This window comes from Cygnus atratus, chromosome 1, assembly GCF_013377495.2.
Source record: "Cygnus atratus isolate AKBS03 ecotype Queensland, Australia chromosome 1, CAtr_DNAZoo_HiC_assembly, whole genome shotgun sequence".
Classification (NCBI taxonomy): Eukaryota; Metazoa; Chordata; class Aves; order Anseriformes; family Anatidae; genus Cygnus; species Cygnus atratus.
Window position 1 is genome coordinate 126,278,791 of NC_066362.1, and position 21,174 is coordinate 126,299,964.

A 21,174-nucleotide genomic window follows, 5' to 3' on the forward strand; every position below is an offset into this window, starting at 1 on the left:
TTCTGTTTTTGTCATTACTGTAGAATTTCTGGACTTAAAGATAAACTTGGAACAAATGCATGATACAGGGTTACAGTTGAATGCTACATATTTGCATTCAAAAGCTTAACAATAAACATTTTTCCAAAGCTGACTTTTAAAATGTACTGCAGGAAGAGCAGAATGGAGTTTAAATGTTAAATATGAAAATAATGCGTCACATGCTAATTTAACCTATTGACAATCAAGAAATTACACTGAGAACTTAAAATAAGCTTGGAGCTAAAATTCCAGTATAGGGTTGCCTCCCAATATGTTAGTCATCTCTGTCTCATTCAATGACTGCATCCTGTTCTATCTTTCCTACAGTAATTTTTTTAGTGTTAGAAGACGTAAAGAAGAAAATGTCAGCAGTGTCATCTGGAACACTTAAATGTTTCAGATAAAAATGCCAATGTTTTTATGTATGCTGTAGTACTACTTTCTACCTGGAGAGGAGTCTAAGTGAAAATACAATGTGCATCTCATCTGTTGTGCTTGATGAGGTAGTTAACCTGCTCTGCCTCATTGCCAGGAAATCTGTAATGAGTCTGAAGTCCTGATGTCCTTGGTGATCCCACTTCTCTGTCATGGCTATATGGAGGACCTGAAAAGTCTATGTGAGAACTGTCTTATGTAAAGTGTTAGTGGAAAAGACCAAGAATTAGTAACAAGTATTACAGAAGCCAGCTGTTAAATGGGGCTTCCATTAGCGTAGCTTGTTGTTTCGACACAAATGACACAAATTTAAAAATGTTTAGCCTTGTCTGACAAGAAGGGGAAAGATTCATTCTCAAATCAGAAATTTGAAGAGTTTTGGGGCATGAGGTTGCACTTGAAAATGAAGAGGGAAAGGGATTATGTGTAAACTTTGAGAGCATTCTGTTAAGTAATTCCAAAGTGAGAAAAAATAGCCTTGCTAGGTGAGAAAAGATCTTTAAAAGGCAGAGTGAGAGAACCTTGGTTACGTTGCTGACATTTACTTGCAAGAGGAAGTCTTGCCAAAAGACTGAGTAGCTACTGCCTCAAATATAGCATTAAAAAGAAAAAAACAAATGTCTGTACCGATCAAAGAACCTTGGTTTTAAGCCTTGGAAGTATCTGATTCAAAATCCTATCAAAGGCTGAAATCGCACGTTATTGGACCATGAGATAGCAATAAGTCTCACAGACTGCATCTGTACTGCGAAATGATGTTTCCCACCATGGAAACTGGGAAGAGGAAAAGGGATGGGCAGGGGAAATGGACAAGCAGTGTGTGTCTGGGTCACCTCTCATCACAGGGAGGAAATGCAGCTCCCCATGGGAGAAGCAGGAGGAACTAAGTCCACAGTGTAGGTTGTGGTATAGAGTCCAGTCCTGGAATACTTTGTATGCTTTGAATCGCAATTATATTCAGTGGTTGTTATGGAGAGCTGGTATCTCGCATAGTGTGACCTTTTTGTGTGATTGAAATAAACAGAAGCATAAGGCCTACTCTTTTCTATAGAGCCTAATGATATAGGGCCTTTGGTAGAACATAAAAATATCTATTACTTGATGTTAATTAAAGTGGTCAACATCCTTTGAAAATATAATTGCAAATTAATACATATTTTGCATACATATGCAAACATAAATTCTTGCTTCGTTTAAGAAAAATAGAAATGTATCTTTCATTGACACAATTGATTTAAAAAAAAAAAAAAGATACACATGCTACAGGTCTCCAAAACTGAAGGTTCAAAATAAACGTTACTATGTTCCATGCTGAATTTAACCAAATAGTTGAATAAAAATCTGGTATGTTGATTCTGTTTTATAACCTTTAATAATAAAGGATTGAAGGGAAAAAAAAAAAAGTGTACTTCCAAAGTTTCTCCTCCTAATGATTCATTTTCATGCACGCATACTTCTGTGTGTTTTTGTGCATGCTGTTCTGTTTTTTCATAAATGTTGCCAGTACACTGTCTGAAACAATAGTTAAAAGATTTTTTTTTCTTTTTAGCATCCTGCTTGATGAAGAAGGACATATCAAATTGACAGGTGAATAAGACGAAATTGTAATGCGTGAATTTATTCTGTTCATAATAAAACCTTTGAATTTCCCGCTTTTTTGGTAGAGCAATACAACAAAATCAGCAATTTTAATTAGTAGGTAATTTTGCTGTGAGGCCGAGCAGATAGTGTAATAAATTTGGAGTAAATGAAATATATATTGTGTTCTGAAAGTATATATTATGGACCTACAATAACTGGGGGGGGGGAGGAATCTGTACTTCCTATGTGTATATTTAGGTGTGTGTATGTGTGACTGTTAAAGGCATCACCTTTCACATTATGGTAAAGATATTTACTGTGATTGATTTTAAATAAGTGCATTTTGAACTATTGTATTTTCTTCCAGATTTTGGCTTAAGTAAGGAGTCAATTGATCATGAGAAAAAGGCCTATTCTTTCTGTGGAACAGTGGAATATATGGCACCAGAAGTCGTTAATCGACGAGGCCATACACAGAGTGCAGACTGGTGGTCTTTTGGTGTTTTAATGGTAGGTTTCTGGTAAATGCAAATAATAGCAAAACTGCTTTATAAGGTTTGGTGAAACAAATATTAAACTGTAGGGAGATCTTTAAATGAATTGTAACTACCAAAAATCCAAATTACGTGAAATTAATAACAGTACTGCAGAGTTTGGATCAAGTATGCGAACTAGGTCTCATGTCAACACCAACAATATGCCATTCTATTGTTATTGTTGAATTGAAATATGCATCTATTGTGGTTTGAATGTTACAGAGACTAATAGGAGTACTAAAATACGCAGGAAAAGTACTGTACCTTCCAAGTTGGGAAAGACATAGATCCAAATTTTAAATTTGAATTTATTCTCAAGTGGAAAAAAAAAAAGGCAATAACTTTCTGATTAGTCTCCAGTGTAACTACAACTTGTCAGAATAATGACAACGCTTGCTTGCACATACCAAAATATTGACACTGAGGTGACATGGGATATAGTAGCTCAGAAGAGTCATCTTTACAACGTTCCTGGAAGGAGCTAACTTCTGTTGAGTTGCAGGGTCAGGGGAAATAATGTGTATCAAGTATATCTTTGAAGGAAAAAGCAGATCATGTTTGGTACTTTAGGAATGCTTTAATGGCCTTTAATATTTATAATGTGTGCATTTTTCATGTAAAGATAAACTAATTGTTATTTTTTAAAGGAAATGTGTGTTTCTTATTGCTTCTGTAGTACATATATAACTGTAAAAGTACAATACGTGTGCTTTTTAGTATGAGTAGGACTTTTTTGTCTGAAAATAAGTCATCATACCACCTTTTAATCATCTGGAATGCTGTTGTGATCTGAAAACTGACTATGTAAAAGTAGCACCTGATGACTAAACTCTCTCCAGACAGAAAAGCACAAACACCCTCAAAACCACTCATTTTATCAGTAAGAACACATTTTATCATTACTGTAAGCTTTAAGCATCTAGTACGTAAATTAAAAGAGAACTGCAAACTAGTGGCAGAGTATTTGTTGTTGATAATGCAAACGTAGTTAAACTTCAGCTTTACTTTATAGAGCTGAAAACCATAGTTTTGTGCTTATGAAGTGCATGTTAGTATTGAAAACTGCTGAAAGATGTTAGACATGACTGGTGTAGTTTTAACAGTCTAAAGGCACTGCATTTTAAACACTTTGGCTTCTGTTTTGAATATGAAAATATGACCTTAGAAAGCACACTCTCTAAATTAGTACATGGAATATAGTGCAATTTTCTCTAAGACATATTTTTCGTGCCTGCATCTAGTTCACATGCTAATTTTCATAGGCAATCTGTGTATCCACTCTTAAATCATTCTTAATTCAAATCTGTGTTGATTGAGAAGAATTGAAGTAATTGTGTGGTATCAGTATACAGGATCTAGATGAACAAAAGTTATAGCATAGAAATTGAGATCAGGAAGATAATAAATTGTTTGGCCTCTCTTCTGTTGTAAGTCTTTGTAAACCCATCCTTGAGCAGTAACTTTAAATTTGCCCTTTAAAACACTGAGTGCTTTCATGAGTGCCAGACATCTAAAAATATTCGTTTTAAGTTTTCAGAAGCATTATGCATTTGTTGAGGTACTTATTGTCCTGCTGAAATAAGTAAATGATGGTGACTAGGGAAGGCCAATGTTGACTTAAAGTACTATAGATCTGTTGGTCTTGGACTACAGTGTTGTTTTTTTTGAGGGGGAGTGAGGGTGGGACAAAGAACACACATGCTAAGTTATTTATGCAAGTAGGTATGCTTGGGACAAATAGGATCATGCTAATGAAATTTATTATTATTAATCTAGAACATTTCAAGAAAGCAAAATGTGCAACACCACAAATCTGCTTTTAAAAAATAAGTCTGCAAGTGTAGTTTATGAAGCAGATCAATCTAAAGTATGTACAACCAAAAAGTGAATTATTTTTGATAGTGTTGGTTTAAGCCTTGTACCTTTTCCTGACAATTGTGGTAAGAACTGTTAAAGTAGTGCTTTTTTATGTTGGCTTTATATTAAATTTAAAATATAAAATACAAGTATATGAGTGAAAAGAATAATTGGAATACAAAGTATCTAGCAGTAGCGCAGAGTTGGCAGCCCTTTTTCTTCTGATTACTTTATAAGGTAATAAGAAATTTTAAAATGTATTTTAATAAAAAGGATTTTTAAAGAATGCTTCTATTTCAACTTCACACTCTTATTTTAGATTTATAATACTACAGTCATGTCAACCTACATTTTTGTTAAGACTGAACATTTGGATCATAACAGGAAAAATAAGGAATAGAGGATACCTCCTGTTCAGGATGACTTAACCTTGCATAAGCTGTCCAGAGAATTCCTTTATAATTACTTTAATTGTGATGGCTTTAAGTATATGTCATAAAATTTCATCAAACTAACTTGTTTTGCAACTCTTATACCAAAAATCAGAATTCTTGCCTCAGTGTTGGCTGCCATGACTGCTGTCAGATGGCTTTCAGTACTTCAGATTTGATATCCCTGCAGAATACTGCAGCCCAACAGAAGTTCCTTTATATTTGTCTATTTTTACTCAGTCACTTTCAGAACAGATCAGTATTTTAACAGTGTCTAGTGCCTTCTGCCAGGCACTGCAGAATGTGCATGCATGTACTGTGTAGCTTATGTGTTCCTTCAGACTCTATTTCCACTGTATGCATACAGTAACCACTTTTCATCATGCATGTCTTTGTCAATCGACTAACCTTTTTCCGTTTTCCAACAAAGGCTATGTACATGCCAATTTTAAACACTTTGACCTTTTTTAATATACCTGCATGAGGAGAAATTGTCACTAACTTTTGAAAGGGGAACCTTTTTCCCTCCCCCTGCCCTCTTGAAAACTAAAATATAGTTGTATAGCTCAAGTCTTCGAAGAATAGACTTTTTAGGCAGAAATGATGCACAGAATATTATAGTCTAAATTGTTCAGATGAAAGCATGTGAAGCAAGGTATTAATATAGGAGAATATTTTGCAGCATTAAAATGGCAGAGGCTGCTCAGTGTTCATAATAATTTAAGCTGTACAATGAGAAGTTGTTTTGCACAGACTTGATTGTTAACATGCATGAATTTTGGAAGGTTAAGATGCTAAGTAGTTTTGTCAAAAATTAGATTTTGTCCAGGTAATGTAATTGATGAAAGTTTTACTCTATACAGTTTGAAATGCTCACTGGTACTCTACCTTTCCAAGGGAAAGACAGAAAAGAAACCATGACTATGATTCTCAAGTGAGTACACTCTTATTTATATATCTCATCAGGTATTCTACAGGGATGCCCTCCGGGCTGCAATATCTAATTTCTACTCTTCCCTCATTTCCAAAGGTACTGGTAAATCCTCACTCCCTATTAATTCCCTTTGCCGCCTATCTAATTTGCCTTTCTATTCCTCCCCCATACCAGGTACAAAGAATTTCATAGCAGTTCTTTAATCTGTAATAACAACTTCTCCAACCATATTATCTTTCCCATCTTATTTCCATAATATTTTAACCTTCTTATCCTTTTTGATACCCTGTACATTTTTTTCCTTGTTTTGTTTTAGTATTTTGAGAAAGTACTTTCTCTTTTAATCCCTCTTTCTTACCAGCTCCTCACCCTACTTCTTTATATTACTACTGCTGCCAACAACTTGCTTCCCTGAAACTTCCCTATTTGCTAACGTGCATCTTCCCTTACATACTCTCCTATGACTTGCCCAAGCTCCAATTTTCCCCTTGACTATTTCTAGTATAGGTTTTGCATTAACTATATTGTGGAAATTGCTTTCCTTCATGCAGTTAACGTTCTTGTTTTTGCTGATGAAGGCCTGCTTTTTTTCTCCTTAATTAAACCTATGACATAGTAGTCCCACTTTCAGTACTGTAACCTAACTCTGTACAAACAATTCTGTTTTATCGTATCATAATTTCACTTCTGTGTCCAACCATTTTTTACTAATACTACTTCTTGTTTTATTTTTTTTTCTCCTGGAAGCTCATAAGACTATTAGTTTTCTTGTTTTTTTCCTTTCATTGTTTATCTGCATCCTTTGTCCACATGTCCACCTATATATTGAAGCCAGTGCTGCTTTTTCACCAACAATCTATTTTTAAAAAATAAATAATATGAAATTCTTTCATATTTATTCTAAGTAATTTCGAAGTGAAAACTGCTAGAAAACAAACTCATTTCTTTTTCTTGATTTTTACATTCAAGATGCATACACGTTGCTTTTCTTTGCCCTCTTTTCTTTCTCATCTTCCATTTGTAAATGTATCTACTGGTGCTAATTTCTACTACTGTCTCAACACCATGCCAATTCGTATCTTCATGTCATGATTATTGAATGTCTTTAACTAAAAGGTTCTATCTATTCACAGCAAGCGTAAACTAGTTCTGCCCACCTCCTGTTTACAAGAAACTAGTCTGATAGTTTTGTTCACTCACACTTATTTAAGGAGCCATACATTTTTTTCTATCCATGTCTCAAGTTATATCTTTCTCTTTATTGTTCGTGTGACTCCACTCCGTTTCTCAGTCTTTCCACTGTTGCTAGAAAAATCTTCTGTGTTCAGCTGCCATGTAGAATATCCTCCTTGCAAGTTAATTGACATTCATAATTACTTTTAGATTTCATCTGAACATGCATCTCTAATGCCTTTTCCAACTTTTTTTCTCACTTTCTGGTCTTTATAATTGTTACTTGTTTCAAAGAGCTGCACAAAAAATGTGGTATGAAGAAAGAATTTTTACCTGTTTTAATGTTTCGTACAGTTTGCTTATTACATACATACAAATCTATTTTGCTGTTGGTAACGTTAACAGCTCAAGAAAAAAAAAAGGGATTCTTAAAGTTTTCTGATATTTTCACATTTTTTGTCCAGCCCCATAAGAATTAGTGAATGGCAGTATGCTTTCTTTTTATTTTCCATATATTAGTAAACATACTATATTTCTCCTTTTTTTCTGAACTGTTGAAAATGGACAGGTGTGCATCTGAATTCATATTTTCATAGTGTATCATTTAAGATTATATTGCTTTTCTTACCTTGTGTTCCTGAAAATCCACAAAAAATGCATTCTTCTCACAACACGTTTTCCTGGGCTCTTTATTTCTCACAGTGCTGCTGAGACAAGTTTTTAGTTTTGCTTGTTTTTCCTAAAACTGAGAAACTCTCCAATTTGGTGGGGGGAAGCATAGATGGCAGCAATAAAGTTAACTTTTTAAAGCATCTTGTCTCCTTTACTGAAGGTATGCCTTCATATAAAATTTTGTCTTCATCTATCAGGAATGTCAGAAAAAAAATGCTGTCACTCATGTAGTTTATAACCTAGGAACTCTTAGGACATGGGGACTGTTTTTTCTTTCTGCTGTGTCAAGTGGCCAGTAAAGGATTTTGTGAAAAGTGCTTCATGATGGAACGGATGTGATAAGTCTTAGTCTCTGGTTTACATGAGGTCCTCTGACTGACTGAGCTATGGGTTGGGGTTCATAGCATTCATCTAGCAATTCTTTGTGTCCTACCTTTGTTTATTGAGTTACTTCTCTGAGATTAATTGTGGTTATGTATTTTGCCAGGTTTTAGGTTTTTTTTCTAAGTACTTAACCTCCAGCGCTACTGTTGGAGCTGTTTTGGATTATAATAGCAGGGCAAAGATTTCCACCCACCCTGGCAGGATTCTGTGGTATGCACTTCTGTTCTCTGTCCTTCAGTAACGTTGTTTTGCTACAAATGATAGATATCATTACGCATCTGCAGACAATGTGTTCCTTGCTTCCTTCTTACAGTATAGCGCTCAGCTACTTTGCTGTGAGCAGGAATGACATTAAGTGCAATGAAATAAACGCATATAAAGTGCATGAATAAGAATTCCACTGCTAAAGGTGCATGGCTATCAGGGAAACGCTGGTTGGCTTCCACCATTGTACAGGTGATCTTGATCTGCCTGTAGTGAAGAGCCCAAAAAAGGCAACATGTTTTTTTCTTTCCCAATTCTTTCATGCAGAAGGGAATGGAAAAAATAATAAATTACAGTTTTTTGAAGCAATGAATAGTGAATTGATGGCAGTAAGGATGTAGTTGCTGAAGCGACGGAGAGGTGTGGACTTCTACAAGTAGCTGGAATGCAAGGCAAAGCATGTTGTCTGCTTGAAATGCAGAAAAACCTTTTGTTGTGTATTGTTACAAGTACAAGCTAAAGGTTGAACAAGAGATGGAAAGGAGGGAATTATATCCGTCCTAACCATTAGAAAGTGGTTATAAGAAAAAAAAAAAAAAATGAAACCTCGTAGCAGTGAAATTACTGTGGAGGCTACTAAATGAGGAGGGGGGGGGGAAAAAAGGGGTGAGGACTTCAAAATGAAATGGCAACTACAAAACCTAAAATCTGAAATTCAAGCCTGGCAAGCTGCAAAGTAGTATTTGAAATTAAATGGAGAGTGAGGGGGGTAAAAAGAAGTGATATTTCTCTTTTTACCTGCTCTTCTTGCAAGATCTGTCCTACCTTTATTCAATTTGTATCTTCTAGTTTTCCATTGTTTTGCCCAGGTGTTCTTGGTATATGTCATAGATGGTGCTTTTCTTACACCTTCTAAGATGTATTTTATCATACCATCAAATGGATCTGCTTGCTTGATGTCACTTGTTTAAAACTGCAATCAAAATGGATTACAAAAAATACAAGTTTGTAAACTGTTATCCTGTAACTATTCTTTTCTACCACTTTTTTACCTCTTTTTTAACATTTTACATCCTCTGCTTAGGTTCCCGAGTCATTACTGAAAATATTACACTGCACAAATGGAAAAAATAAATAAATAAATTACAGGTTTACATGACTGACAGCACTTTTACTCTGTTTCTGATGTCTGAAGGCAATTTCTCAGTGATGCTATTTTTTGTGATACGGATTTGTTGAACGACAAAGGGCAGGAGAAGTGCAAAGTTAATTTTTACCTTAATATGTTTGTATGCTATTAATTATTTTTGTTTTATAGGGCGAAACTTGGAATGCCCCAGTTTTTGAGTCCTGAAGCACAGAGTCTTCTGCGAATGCTCTTCAAAAGAAACCCAGCAAACAGATTAGGTAAAGTTTTTAATAGAATATTTTAAATTGGATCGTAATTCTGATAACATGAATGATCATTAGATTGACTAAATAAGTTTGCAATTTCATGTCTAAAACAGGCTTTGAAGCAAGAACATAGTTTGCCTGTTTGCTCTTCTAATGATCACAGAATATTACTGGTTTTGCTATTCACGTTTCTAAAATTAATGGAGTAGTAATAAGAAATATAATTTTGCTAGTAATTTTTTTTGACTAAGAAAATAACTTCTTCCTTATAAAAGGAGCAGGTCCAGATGGAGTTGAAGAAATTAAAAGACATCCATTTTTTTCCAAAATAGATTGGAATGTGAGTATCTAATTCAAAATAAAATTAATAAGGTTCTTAGTTAAAAAGTATTTGGTGGTGTCATACAACTTTTTAATCCATTCTGGGCTATCTTTCTCTGTAGAAATTGTATAGGAGAGAAATTCATCCTCCTTTTAAACCTGCAACTGGCAGACCGGAAGATACATTTTATTTTGATCCTGAGTTTACGGCAAAAACTCCAAAAGGTAAAAAGAGAAGAACCAATCTATGTGTTCAAAAATTAGAAACATTTTTCCTCTTCAACTTATGTAAAGCATCTTGTTCTTGTAGGTGTTGATGGGGAGTTACCAAATTTGAGTACTACTCCTCCTCCATAAATATAACAACAATATGCTCATCCATACGCTAGTATATGTAAACACTTTCTGCAGATTTTCTGCAGTTTTTTACTTACAAAATATTCTGACAGTAATATGATCTTTGTAGTAGCTGATTATCAATGGTGTTTATGCATGGTATATGCAAAACAATTTGGTACTTGTATTTTGATCCTGAGAAAAACTTTCTACAAATTCTAGTTTGTGTACTTTATAGAATAAGGCTGCATTTTGCTCTTCAGAATAGACATAATCTCTTCGTTTTAAAAACTGTGCTCGTAAGTAGATGACATGTTTTTCAGATTCGCCTGGTATTCCACCTAGTGCTAATGCACATCAACTTTTTCGTGGATTTAGTTTTGTAGCTATTGCATCAGATGATGAAAGCCAATCAATGCAGACAGTTGGAGTGCATTCAATTGTCCAGGTGAGTGCATCAAATTTAACAATAAAATAAAACCAAAACATTTTAAAAAGTTAATAAAGCAGTGTTACTGTCTGTCGGTGGAGGGGGTGTTACCTTCATCATAAAATGTCATGACAAAGTCATTATCAGCTTTATTCAGTAAAAGTAAGGATCGGATTATTTTTCTGAACAAGATTCCTAAAGGTGCAGGACCTATTTCATTACTCAGCAGCTGTGAGTGTGAACGGTCTTCAACCCTTTAAATGAAAACATTCTGTCATCTGAATTGTAATTGCTCTTTAATATCTAGCCGTAATTATAAGCCAAAGGGGAATACAGACATCTTGATCACTTTCCCCTACACCCCACAATATTGGTTCCTGCAGTGCAGGTAGGAAGCATTGGAATACAACTGTAAAGTCTCTCTGGATGTTATAGACTGCTGTGTATTTAAGAACTATGGTTATATTCAGTCTGTCCCAAGGTACTTTTTTATTTAAAGTGCTAATCTGTGACATTTGGTGGCTATTTTTGTATCGTATAAGTCAGTGTTAAAGTACACACAAGCTTTGGCTTCCTACTGGTATAGAATGATTCCTATATGGTCTCCCATATTAATTATTGTGAGATTGATAATTTTAATAGCCTGAAGTGGTCACTATTTTTATACATTCTATTACTTCTGATGCTGCTTATTTTTAGATAACAAAGCATTGGTTAGGTGCAATCCTGTGTAAGACAAGAAAGGGTGACTTCATGCTAGAATGGGGAGAGGTGTGCCTTGACTCCTTAAAAGACTGAGGTCATTTTAAAAGCATATTTCAGCAGTGGAGAGTTTGCAGTAAGCAGAACAAAAGCAGATGCATGTAAAGGGGAAAAAAAAATGAAAGACCTCTGTAAAAATTCTATTTCCACCTCCTTTTTCTGCTTTTAATAACTGACTACTGAGGAAGACTAAGTAATGAAAACCAACTGGTGGTCTAAATTGTGGTGAAAACTTCTTACTGGTGTATAGGTAGGAATATAATTGTATACTGTATGATTAGATTTCCTTGTATTTTCACTGCAAGAATGTTTTGTAAGTGTATAAGAAGTTCTTGTTTTTTAAAACAGTCTATTCAAAACCAAAATAGTATTTATTTCTTTAGTCCTCCTACAGCGTCTCAAATAGTTGTAATATTCTTGCATGTGCTCATTACCTGTTTCATTTGTGATAAACTGTTAAATTTCAAGAGTTCTTAGATCCTCTTCTATTCTAAAGAAGTTGTTTGATTTAGTATACACATCAGAATAACTTCTGGTCCAGAAGTTGTGGTCTTGCTAACAGTTTCTGCAAGCTTCATTGTACTCCTTCTTTCCCACATAGTTTTGTGGATCAAATTCTTTCTCTTTGTATATGGTTTCCTTCTCTTGTAAAGGTCTTCTCTGTTGCTTTTCCTTTGTGCCCCTCAACCACTTCCTCACTCTTATTTCCTCTTTTCTCTGCTGCAGGATACCCAGATGGTTTCCTGCAAATGCTTTGCATCCTTTGCACAAACTCCTTATACCAGATCACCATTTCCTTCCGAGAGTGAAACACTTCTGCTTTATGCTCTTTGTTTCTGTGAAACAATTTTTGACTGTTCCATGCAAATCCCAGTTAATCTGATCATATTGAATATAGTCTGAAATTTCTAGCTGGCATTTTGCATGTAAAGAAAGCTTTAACATTCATCTACTTAGATGATAGAAACTATTTTTTATTACTAGCTGTAGTCCTCAGATCTTTTGTCTACAAGTTTCTATTTTTAAAGTAATAAATCAGTAGCCAGAAACGCTATGTTGTCAATTTGGAAAACAGTGTGCATTATTTACAGTGTATCTAATATATAATTTATCACATTGACCTAGTACAGCCATCAGTTGAAAATTTGATGCAAATCAGTAGGAATTCAAAAACTTGTAACTGATATTTATATTGATATATATTTAGAATATTCATCAATTGATAATGTTATTTTGGTAGCAGTTGCACAGGAACAGCATTCAGTTTACCGATGGGTATGAAGTAAAAGAAGATATTGGTGTCGGGTCTTACTCTATCTGCAAAAGATGTATTCATAAAGCCTCAAACATGGAATATGCTGTAAAGGTAACTACTTTGTTATAAAACACACTGACTATTCTCAGGATTTAGAGTCATAGACGTAGTTATTGTAGATTTACTTGCCATAAAGAACACAGAAAATTAAAATAATTTTCTTAATATCTAGAGATTTTAGATGCAAATGTGAATTGTACTTATCAAGCAAATAGAATAATTACTGGCAGATTTTTGTATGGAATTGCTATGGTTTTGTTATCTGTGTTGATTTGGGTGATGAAAAGCAATCTTCAGTCTTTGAAACACCTCTGTGTAATTACAATAAAACTGATGGGAATTGAATGACTACTACTAGTAGAAAATGTACATTGAAAAAGCTTACATTTTGTTCCATCACTTAAAAAGATATAATAGATTGCTTTTATTTAAACGTAATTTTATATGTTGTTTTGCTTCCAAAGTAGATTAATAAATTATCAGATAGATATAAGTTCACGACACTGAATATGATAATATATAATAGTGGTATACTTTCCAGAATAAACTTCAACTCTTTGTCTTTGCTTGCTAGTTTTTAACAAGGATTCTAATGTTATTTCAATGTTATTCTATCAGGCTTTATAACACTTCTTTGAAGGCATTAAATTCTTAATTGCTGAAATCCATGGAATTCACAGAAGTGCAATAAGAAGTCTGTTTTTATTGTCTTTCAACATAACACTGTGGAGCTGGATAGTTAACATGCAGAAGTATAGGTTAGCAGACTTTAAAAATGGAGGGGAAAAAATATTTAAATCATAGACTCATAGAATGGTTTGGGTTGGAAGGGACATTAAAGACCACAAAATTCCAACCCCCTGCTGTGGGCAGGGACACCTCCCACTGGACCAGATTGCTCAAAGCCCCATCCAGCCTGGCCTTGAACACCTCCAGGGATGGGGCATCTGCAGCTTCTCTGGGCAACCTCTCCCAGTGCCTCACCACCCTCTGAGTAAAGAACTTTTTCCTTATATTTAATCCAAATCTACCTTCTTAATTTAATACTATTACTCCTTGTTCCTACCATTACAGTTGCTGGCAAAGAGTCCCTTCCCCAGCTTTCTTGCAGGCCCCCTTTAGGTACTGGAAGGCTGCTATAAGGTCTCCCTAGAGCCTTCTACTCTTGTACTATGAAGCAGTTCTTTATTTGAATTGTTGAAGAATTCACTACTCGCGTATGTAAAATGCAAAGATAAATTTAGCATTTTTTTTTGCTGTATCCTTGTACACAGTTTTTCTACTGGAAAGTCTCCAAATTCAATTTGGTAGTCACGTACTTGTCATCATCCTGGTTCTAGCCGGGAACAGATATGACTTCTGTGCTTGCAATTTAGAGTAAGTTCTTGAAACTGGAAGAAAATTACTGGCATAAATTCTCTAAGCTGTAACATTTATTATTTTATCTGTTGCCTCTGTGGCTTTTTTCCCCTCAACGAATCATGAAAAAAAGAATTAAGTTATCAGTGTCCAGTATGTTAGTATGACACTGCTAGCAGAAGGGCTGTAGGATGTCAGGAGGAAGAAGGCGTGAGGTATTAGAGCAAATTCTACAGTTCAGAAGGAGAAAAAAGAAGGACTTTTTAGAAGTATATGAATAAGAATACTTTGTAAATAGGGCCAAATAATGTTTTGGTTTTTTTGCACGCAGTACTTCTGAGCCTGATAGCAAGCATCCAGAGATTCAAATGAAGTTTCATGATAGAATGTTTGTCTGAATTAACTTTAGACTTTCTTTCCTTCTTCCTATTTTTGATTCCCTTACTCTCTTTCTTTGTCTTTTGCTGCACTAAATAATTGTTTGAGGTTAGCTTTGGGAAAATGAGTTCATTAGCATTGTCAAACCAGTATCTCAGGTCGGGAATTTCCTATTTTATTAAATGGTGAGTGACTGAAGTCTCATCCACTAAGCAGCCTTGCATAATTTATCACAGCCTGAGGAATCAGATCACTTATCCACCAAAATTGTATTCAGCTGAGAGATCTTTGCACCTTTTTCCAACTTTCTTTACCATGTCTTGCTATTCCAATTTAACTTGGTTTTGGTTATATTCCATACCCTTTGCCAATAATGATAAATTTTGCTGATGTGTTTCTGCTAATGAGCACACCAAAGTGTTGCACTATATAATATTCACAAAAAGAGTCATGTCTGCATGTCTATTTGCTCTTACAGATCATTGACAAGAGTAAAAGAGATCCAACAGAGGAGATTGAAATCCTGCTGCGCTATGGACAGCATCCAAATATTATTACTCTAAAAGATGTAAGTGATGCGTTAAAGACATCCCTTAGTACATTACAATTGCATATTACTTTTTAATTTAAGAAATGAAAAACTACATGCTTTAGATTTGTTATGAATTTTCAGTAATTAACAATAAAATAATGTTGTAATACCATTTTTCAACAATATCCAATTTTTTTTACTGAGTTGGCTCATTGTCATCTTTTAAAGATGCTCATATTTTTGTACAATGTAGTCTTAAGCAGCCAAATAATTCATCATTGAAAAAAACTAGCACACAAATAATTCATTTTAACATTGGCTGTACTTTTAAAGGCACAAGCAAGGTTTTTGATTGCTTATTTAACTTTGAACCTACCTTTGTTTACCTTAGTCAAAAGCAATTTTTTTGTTTTTACATAATAGTGGACTCAGTGTTTGAGGTTAGCATAATACCCAGGGCAGTTTTCATGGACAGTAATGAGTAGCATTTAGTAGTGGACAAAACCTCTTCATATCGCTTTTCTTTACACAGTATCTTTATCCAGTCTTTGTATGGAAGTTTGCGTCTGGTTATTTTTTCCTATGTTGTATTTCTGACCATGGAAACACTTCAACCACAAAACACAAAGAATAACAGGAGTTGGGTGGTAGAGGTTTTTCAGAATGAGCACTGGATTCTGATTATCTAACAGAAAGAGAACTGGATTTCTTTGATTAAAGCATATGCTTAATTAATTTTTTAGTCTGCAAGAAGGTATTCTGGTCCTCAGAAAAACAAATATCAATCAAAACAGAGCTAGCCGTTCCCAGGAAGCTGAGCTGAAGGCAGATTCTCGGATATTTTTAAAAACAGTAGCTTGTAAATATTGTGTAAATAAATACTGGAAAATTCCCCCCAAAGTTCGTCTACAATAATTTCTCTGGTTTATTGTTATGTATTTTGGCCCTTTCTTGGGACAACAAAATAAGTCACGTACACAAAGTACCCAACCATGAAGCTTACCTCATTGCATGTTGGGTATCACAAGTCAGGTATTCTATGATCACAATTACAGCCACACTTTGTTCTGCTTCATGTGGTTGGATAGTTACACAATCTGAGAGCAACCACGTTCATACATACTGCATCGCCATTCAGCTTGCTTTTAGTGCTGCGTGGTAGGTTTATGTATTAATTAAATTCATAAGAAAGGTGGTTATTCAGGCAGGAAGAGAAACACAGGGAATTACGAGTACTTATCTGATGAATACGTTTCACTGAGAGCGGAGAATCCCAGGCAGCCTTGACTAGTTGCCTCTTATGCCAGATCATTCTCCTTTGTGATTAATTCTTCATAATTCTGTTATCTTCCAGTAGGAGACATCTTTCATTCAACCCATTCAACCAACAGTAATATACTAAGAGCAGAAGGTTACTATAAAAAAAAAAAAAAAAAAAAACTCAAGTCCACAAAGGAAGAGAGAATTGGCTGTAATTCTCACTTATTTTTACTTCAGAGCAATTCCACAGGCAAAGTTGGTGGAAGTATGTCCAGTGTAAGGAAAGAGACATAGGAATCATATGTATTATGAATTTGTATAATGTCCACTACTGTAAGAATTTAACATTATTTTAATTTTTTTGTTGTCCTAGTATAGATGCATGGGGCAGATTGCTTGCATGTCCCATAATAATGTTTTCAGAGGAAAGAATAAGGAGGGGTAGGCCATTGGATCTGAAACTCATTGAGAACACCACATATTATATAAATAAAATTTAATGTTGATTTAACTAAATTTTTCAGTCAGTTCCACGCCAAAGTTTAAATGCTTCTATTCTGAAATTCTAAAACAAAATTTCTGGCATTTAAGGGCGTGTCTTGGAAATGACTATTTTGTGCAAAATAATATTTTCTTCTTGTCTTCAAAAAAAAAAAACAGTAATATTTGAATTTAACTTAAGATGGAAATTCTCATTTTTCTCTGACCTTTTTTTATGGAATTTAATTGTGAAGGTGTTTGGATTAAAACAATGGATATTCAGAACAGTGAATTCTTTCTGCAGTGCAGGATCCTCTAGGGTTTTTCCTTCCTATTGTTATCAGTGGGCTTTTTCAGTTACACAGCACATAAACAAAAGAAGAAGTTATGCTGTGCTAAATCAAATGTTCTTATCCAATATCCTGCCTCCGATGGTGGTTAGTAGTGGATGCCTAGGAAACGGTGTAAGAACTGAGGAAGCACAGAGCTTCCAACAGTCCATTGCCTAGGAACTTCCTGTGCCAGACCATTATATGTATTTTCCCTTTTTTTGCCTAATACTGTTCTGTAACAGAACTTTTGGCCCATTTTTATTTAAAACATTGGCTGAAGAATCTATTCAGAAGCTTTTTGGAAACCTGAATACAGTATATCTAGTCTTCCTATTTAAGTGCTTATTTGTGACTACAAAAAAAACTCCAAATATTGTATGTGAAACTTTATTTCACTTTATGAATACAGTGTTCTCTCTCTCCATTATATTGTTTTATTCAGGTGCCTACATCTTCTTGTTTTCACTCTAGTTTCTTACGGACTGATCTTTGGGGTGTCCCTGGAGTTCATTCTAAAAACTGACATCGCATTTATGATCTCAGCATAATGCAGTGCACCTGATTGTGAAGGAAACTTCAAGAGTATTTATTCAGTACAAACAGCTTCCTGGAATTAAGTTAATTAGAGAGATCAGGGCAAGGAGAAAGATTGAGGGCTGCTTTTTGGTGGTGTGTTTTTGTTTTGTTTTCCTCCAAGCAAAGCAGGGCCAGTAAGGGTTAGCAAATGTTGGAGCCAAATGCAGATTTGCTCAAATGTTCCCCTGCAGTAGTGAGATGTGCGTGCTTCACAGCGTCAAATGAAATAACTTGTTTCCTCATGCTGTACTGGGATTAGAGGCAGCACGCCTATTTAAAAAAAAAAAAAAAGGCAAGCTAAAACACCATTTTAGTGTTTAGAATTATATAATCCCGCTTTTTAAACCTGTGTAATATTTCAAATCTTAACACAAACACATTCAGATGATTAGTCATTTATATGTAATGGGGGGAAAATTGCTGTTAAACGAGAACTTGAAAACCTGTCATGTTGTTGTCATCTTAAGATCATAAGCTTGTGAAAGCCTGCAGACTTATCTAATGCTCTTCCTCTTTGTAGTTGGTGAGAAAATAATCCTTTTAGTAAAGAGAACAAAAACTTACAAGCTTAGAAAATTTGAATTTTCAAACTGAAACCAAACTGTAGTTATTAGAAGTGCTTAGTAGCATGTATTTGCCAGATAATTTGACAGAGGAATTGGAATGAAAGCTTTCGTAATTTAGCTGTTATCTATTCCTAAATCTATTTTGCTACAACTTGAATAATTGTTTTTACTTAAACACAAGCTAGTGTTTATTTCTCACGCATTACAGAAGAGAACAATTCCAACATCGCCGTGAAAAATAGGTTGAAACAACGACAAGGAACAGAGTGTGAAAGGTTTCATTACAGTAAAAACCAACTTCTGAGTTAAGTCAAAACTCCAAGAAAGTGAAATTAAATGTTTAAAATGTGTTTTGCTATAGTTTAGTCTGTAGTGCCCTCTGGTGGTACTGTAAATAACCTCTCAGCTATTGTTACCCAAGATGAAAGCTATGTAAAAATATTTTACATAACTAAAAGCATGTGTTTATTCATTTTAGACCTTGGTATAGGCTTTATGTGAATGACTATGTATAAATTTTATGTTTTTAAATAACAGTTTTGTATGCATTGACTTCATTGTACACAGGTTACTTGAGGTCAATGTTTTTCTGACTGGTTGGTTGGAATGGTCTCTGTTCATATTTGCAATTTAGTGCAATAATTGCTTCTAGAATTGGCTCTAGTTTTGTTTAATTAGATTAATTTCCATTTATTTCTCTGATTTTTTTCCCATGTCTGGTTTAATGTTTCAGTTATTTAATATGTATGCAGCTATTTGAGGATAACATGTTATTCATCCTTTTGTCTCAAAACTTTTACATGCCAATATTTTTGAGTTATTTCATTACTGTAGCACCTTTCTGTAGATGGTTTTGTGTTTACTTCTGAAGATGAACAATGTGTGAATAGTGCATTGGGTAAGAAATATGAGAAAAGTAATTGAAGTGGCTTATCTAATGGAAAAGTTTGTGGACATTCCTGCGCTATCTTTGTGCATTTCACAGAAAGAGAAGCCGTGTTTTTGAAGTTTACATCTTTATGTGCTTTTTTTGCAGGTGTATGATGATGGAAAATATGTGTATGTAGTAACAGAACTTATGAAAGGAGGAGAACTGCTGGATAAAATTCTTAGGCAAAAATTTTTCTCAGAACGAGAAGCTAGTGCTGTTCTGTTCACAATAACAAAAACAGTTGAATACCTCCATGCACAAGGGGTAAGTTTTCACCTCGGAGAAAAAGCTTAAAGATGCAAATATTCTTCTCTTTCAGAAATAGAAACCCAAATCGTTATATGTTTTTCTTCACAGTAATTAAGTAATTTCTGGTAAATTATTACATTTCAACAAAAAAATCTTACTACAATTATAACATTCATCATTGATTGGGTACATGTCCAAGTAGCAGTGATGGCACAACGGTTTCTCTTGTCCTTCATACAGTCTGTGAGCAGTTCTGTGGAATATGCAGATAATGATTAATAGGATATGAGAGGAAATAAGCCAAGAAGTGATGCTGTTGCTTAGTGATGGGATCTAGCGTAGTCCCAACCTCGTGCTGTGATAGACTCTGAACATCTATTATTTTCCATCTGTTACTCTTGAAATTTCTTCCCCTTCTTGTTTCTGAAGTTTGACTTGTAATTCCTGCGCCATAGCATCAGGAAGTTGTAGTAAACTGGTAAGAAAAAGAAAATTAATGCTTTAAGATATTAATCTGGAGACAGAGGAAGTAGTTCAGAGAGAGAAGGCAAGTGTGGTAATTGCATGGCAAGAACGACAAGCTGTGTTGCATTTTTAAGTAAGCAAGAAAAGTGGGACAGAGAAAAGGCAGAAAGCAAGGGTGCAAGGAAAAAGACAAGTTGATAACACCTAATTTTATTATTATTCAAAAAAAGAAGCTTCAGAATGGGTAGTACTCACGTTATTTTAAGAAACACAGGATACTTCAGCACACTTTTCTGTGAGCTCTTATTTCAGAAAACCTATGATCAAAATGATCTGGTGTATCTTATTGTGTGATTCATCACTTCCTTCAAGCACTTGCTTGTGAGTAGTTTTTTGATCCTGTGTGTGCTAAGAATCTTTAGCCAGCAGCATCTGAGACATGAATAAACCTTAACTTCTGTACAGAAACAAATAATAGAATAGTGTCAAACATAACTTGATTCCTTTTGACCACATGGCCACAAATGCCCAGTGTCTTCATGTTAAATAGGGGGTTGGGAGTGTTTTTTTCATTTATGTTTAATATTGGTATTTGTAAATATTGGCATTTTAACTTTCATTGTACTACATACTCTTTGGAACTTATGGAAACTTATGGACATTCAAATCCGTTATACTGTCTAGAACCATATATACTCTTTTCTTTACAGAGAGCAATGCATCTTGAGACTTTTAAGATAATTTGTCTTGCGCAGAAAATAGGTGTAACAGGTCATCTGATTTCAAAGATTGTCCTTACACTTTACAGGTTTTATTAAGGAGTATTGCAACATAGCTTCAGAGAAGATCAGATTCTGCCATAACTTTGGCAGCTTTTGTAGTTTTTTTTATCAAGTGTTTTACATCTCAAATGCATGCAGAACAACCATTGGGGAACCAGTATAGGCTTTTATGAAATGTTAGTCCATTTGAAAATTATATCTTTATTTTTTGACAGATCTGTATTAAAAATTCTCCTTAATGTTTGGCTATAAATGTTTGCACTGAGATTAATTTAGTTTATCAGAATTGAATACAGAGAGTTATTCCAACAATAACTGGTGTGTGGTTATGTGACACGGGCTCAGCAGCAGCTAAGGACATCCACGCTTTCAAAAGACATTGGTAGCCGGAGGTTCTGATCTAAAGAGTCTTGTAGGTATATATGTTAAAATGGAAATACATGCGTTTGCCCGTTAGAACAAAACATCTTGAACTGT

The 21,174-nt window shown here is 34.6% G+C and overlaps 1 protein-coding gene across 4 annotated transcripts in view; it reads left to right on the forward strand.

The window, feature by feature from the left end:
• RPS6KA3 (ribosomal protein S6 kinase A3) overlaps window positions 1-21,174 on the forward strand; it is a 73,769-nt gene that overhangs the window by 44,416 nt on the left and 8,179 nt on the right. For 3 of the 4 annotated variants that reach the window (XM_035542108.2, XM_035542110.2, XM_050712102.1), the window contains exons 8-17: window positions 2,006-2,043; window positions 2,405-2,547; window positions 5,725-5,795; window positions 9,547-9,635; window positions 9,899-9,963; window positions 10,067-10,169; window positions 10,604-10,728; window positions 12,713-12,838; window positions 15,003-15,092; window positions 19,307-19,465. In XM_035542108.2, coding sequence (XP_035398001.1) covers window positions 2,006-2,043; window positions 2,405-2,547; window positions 5,725-5,795; window positions 9,547-9,635; window positions 9,899-9,963; window positions 10,067-10,169; window positions 10,604-10,728; window positions 12,713-12,838; window positions 15,003-15,092; window positions 19,307-19,465 — 1,009 coding nt within the window. The remainder of the gene's footprint in view (window positions 1-2,005; window positions 2,044-2,404; window positions 2,548-5,724; window positions 5,796-9,546; window positions 9,636-9,898; window positions 9,964-10,066; window positions 10,170-10,603; window positions 10,729-12,712; window positions 12,839-15,002; window positions 15,093-19,306; window positions 19,466-21,174) is intronic. The other variant, XM_035542109.2, reaches the window with a different exon arrangement.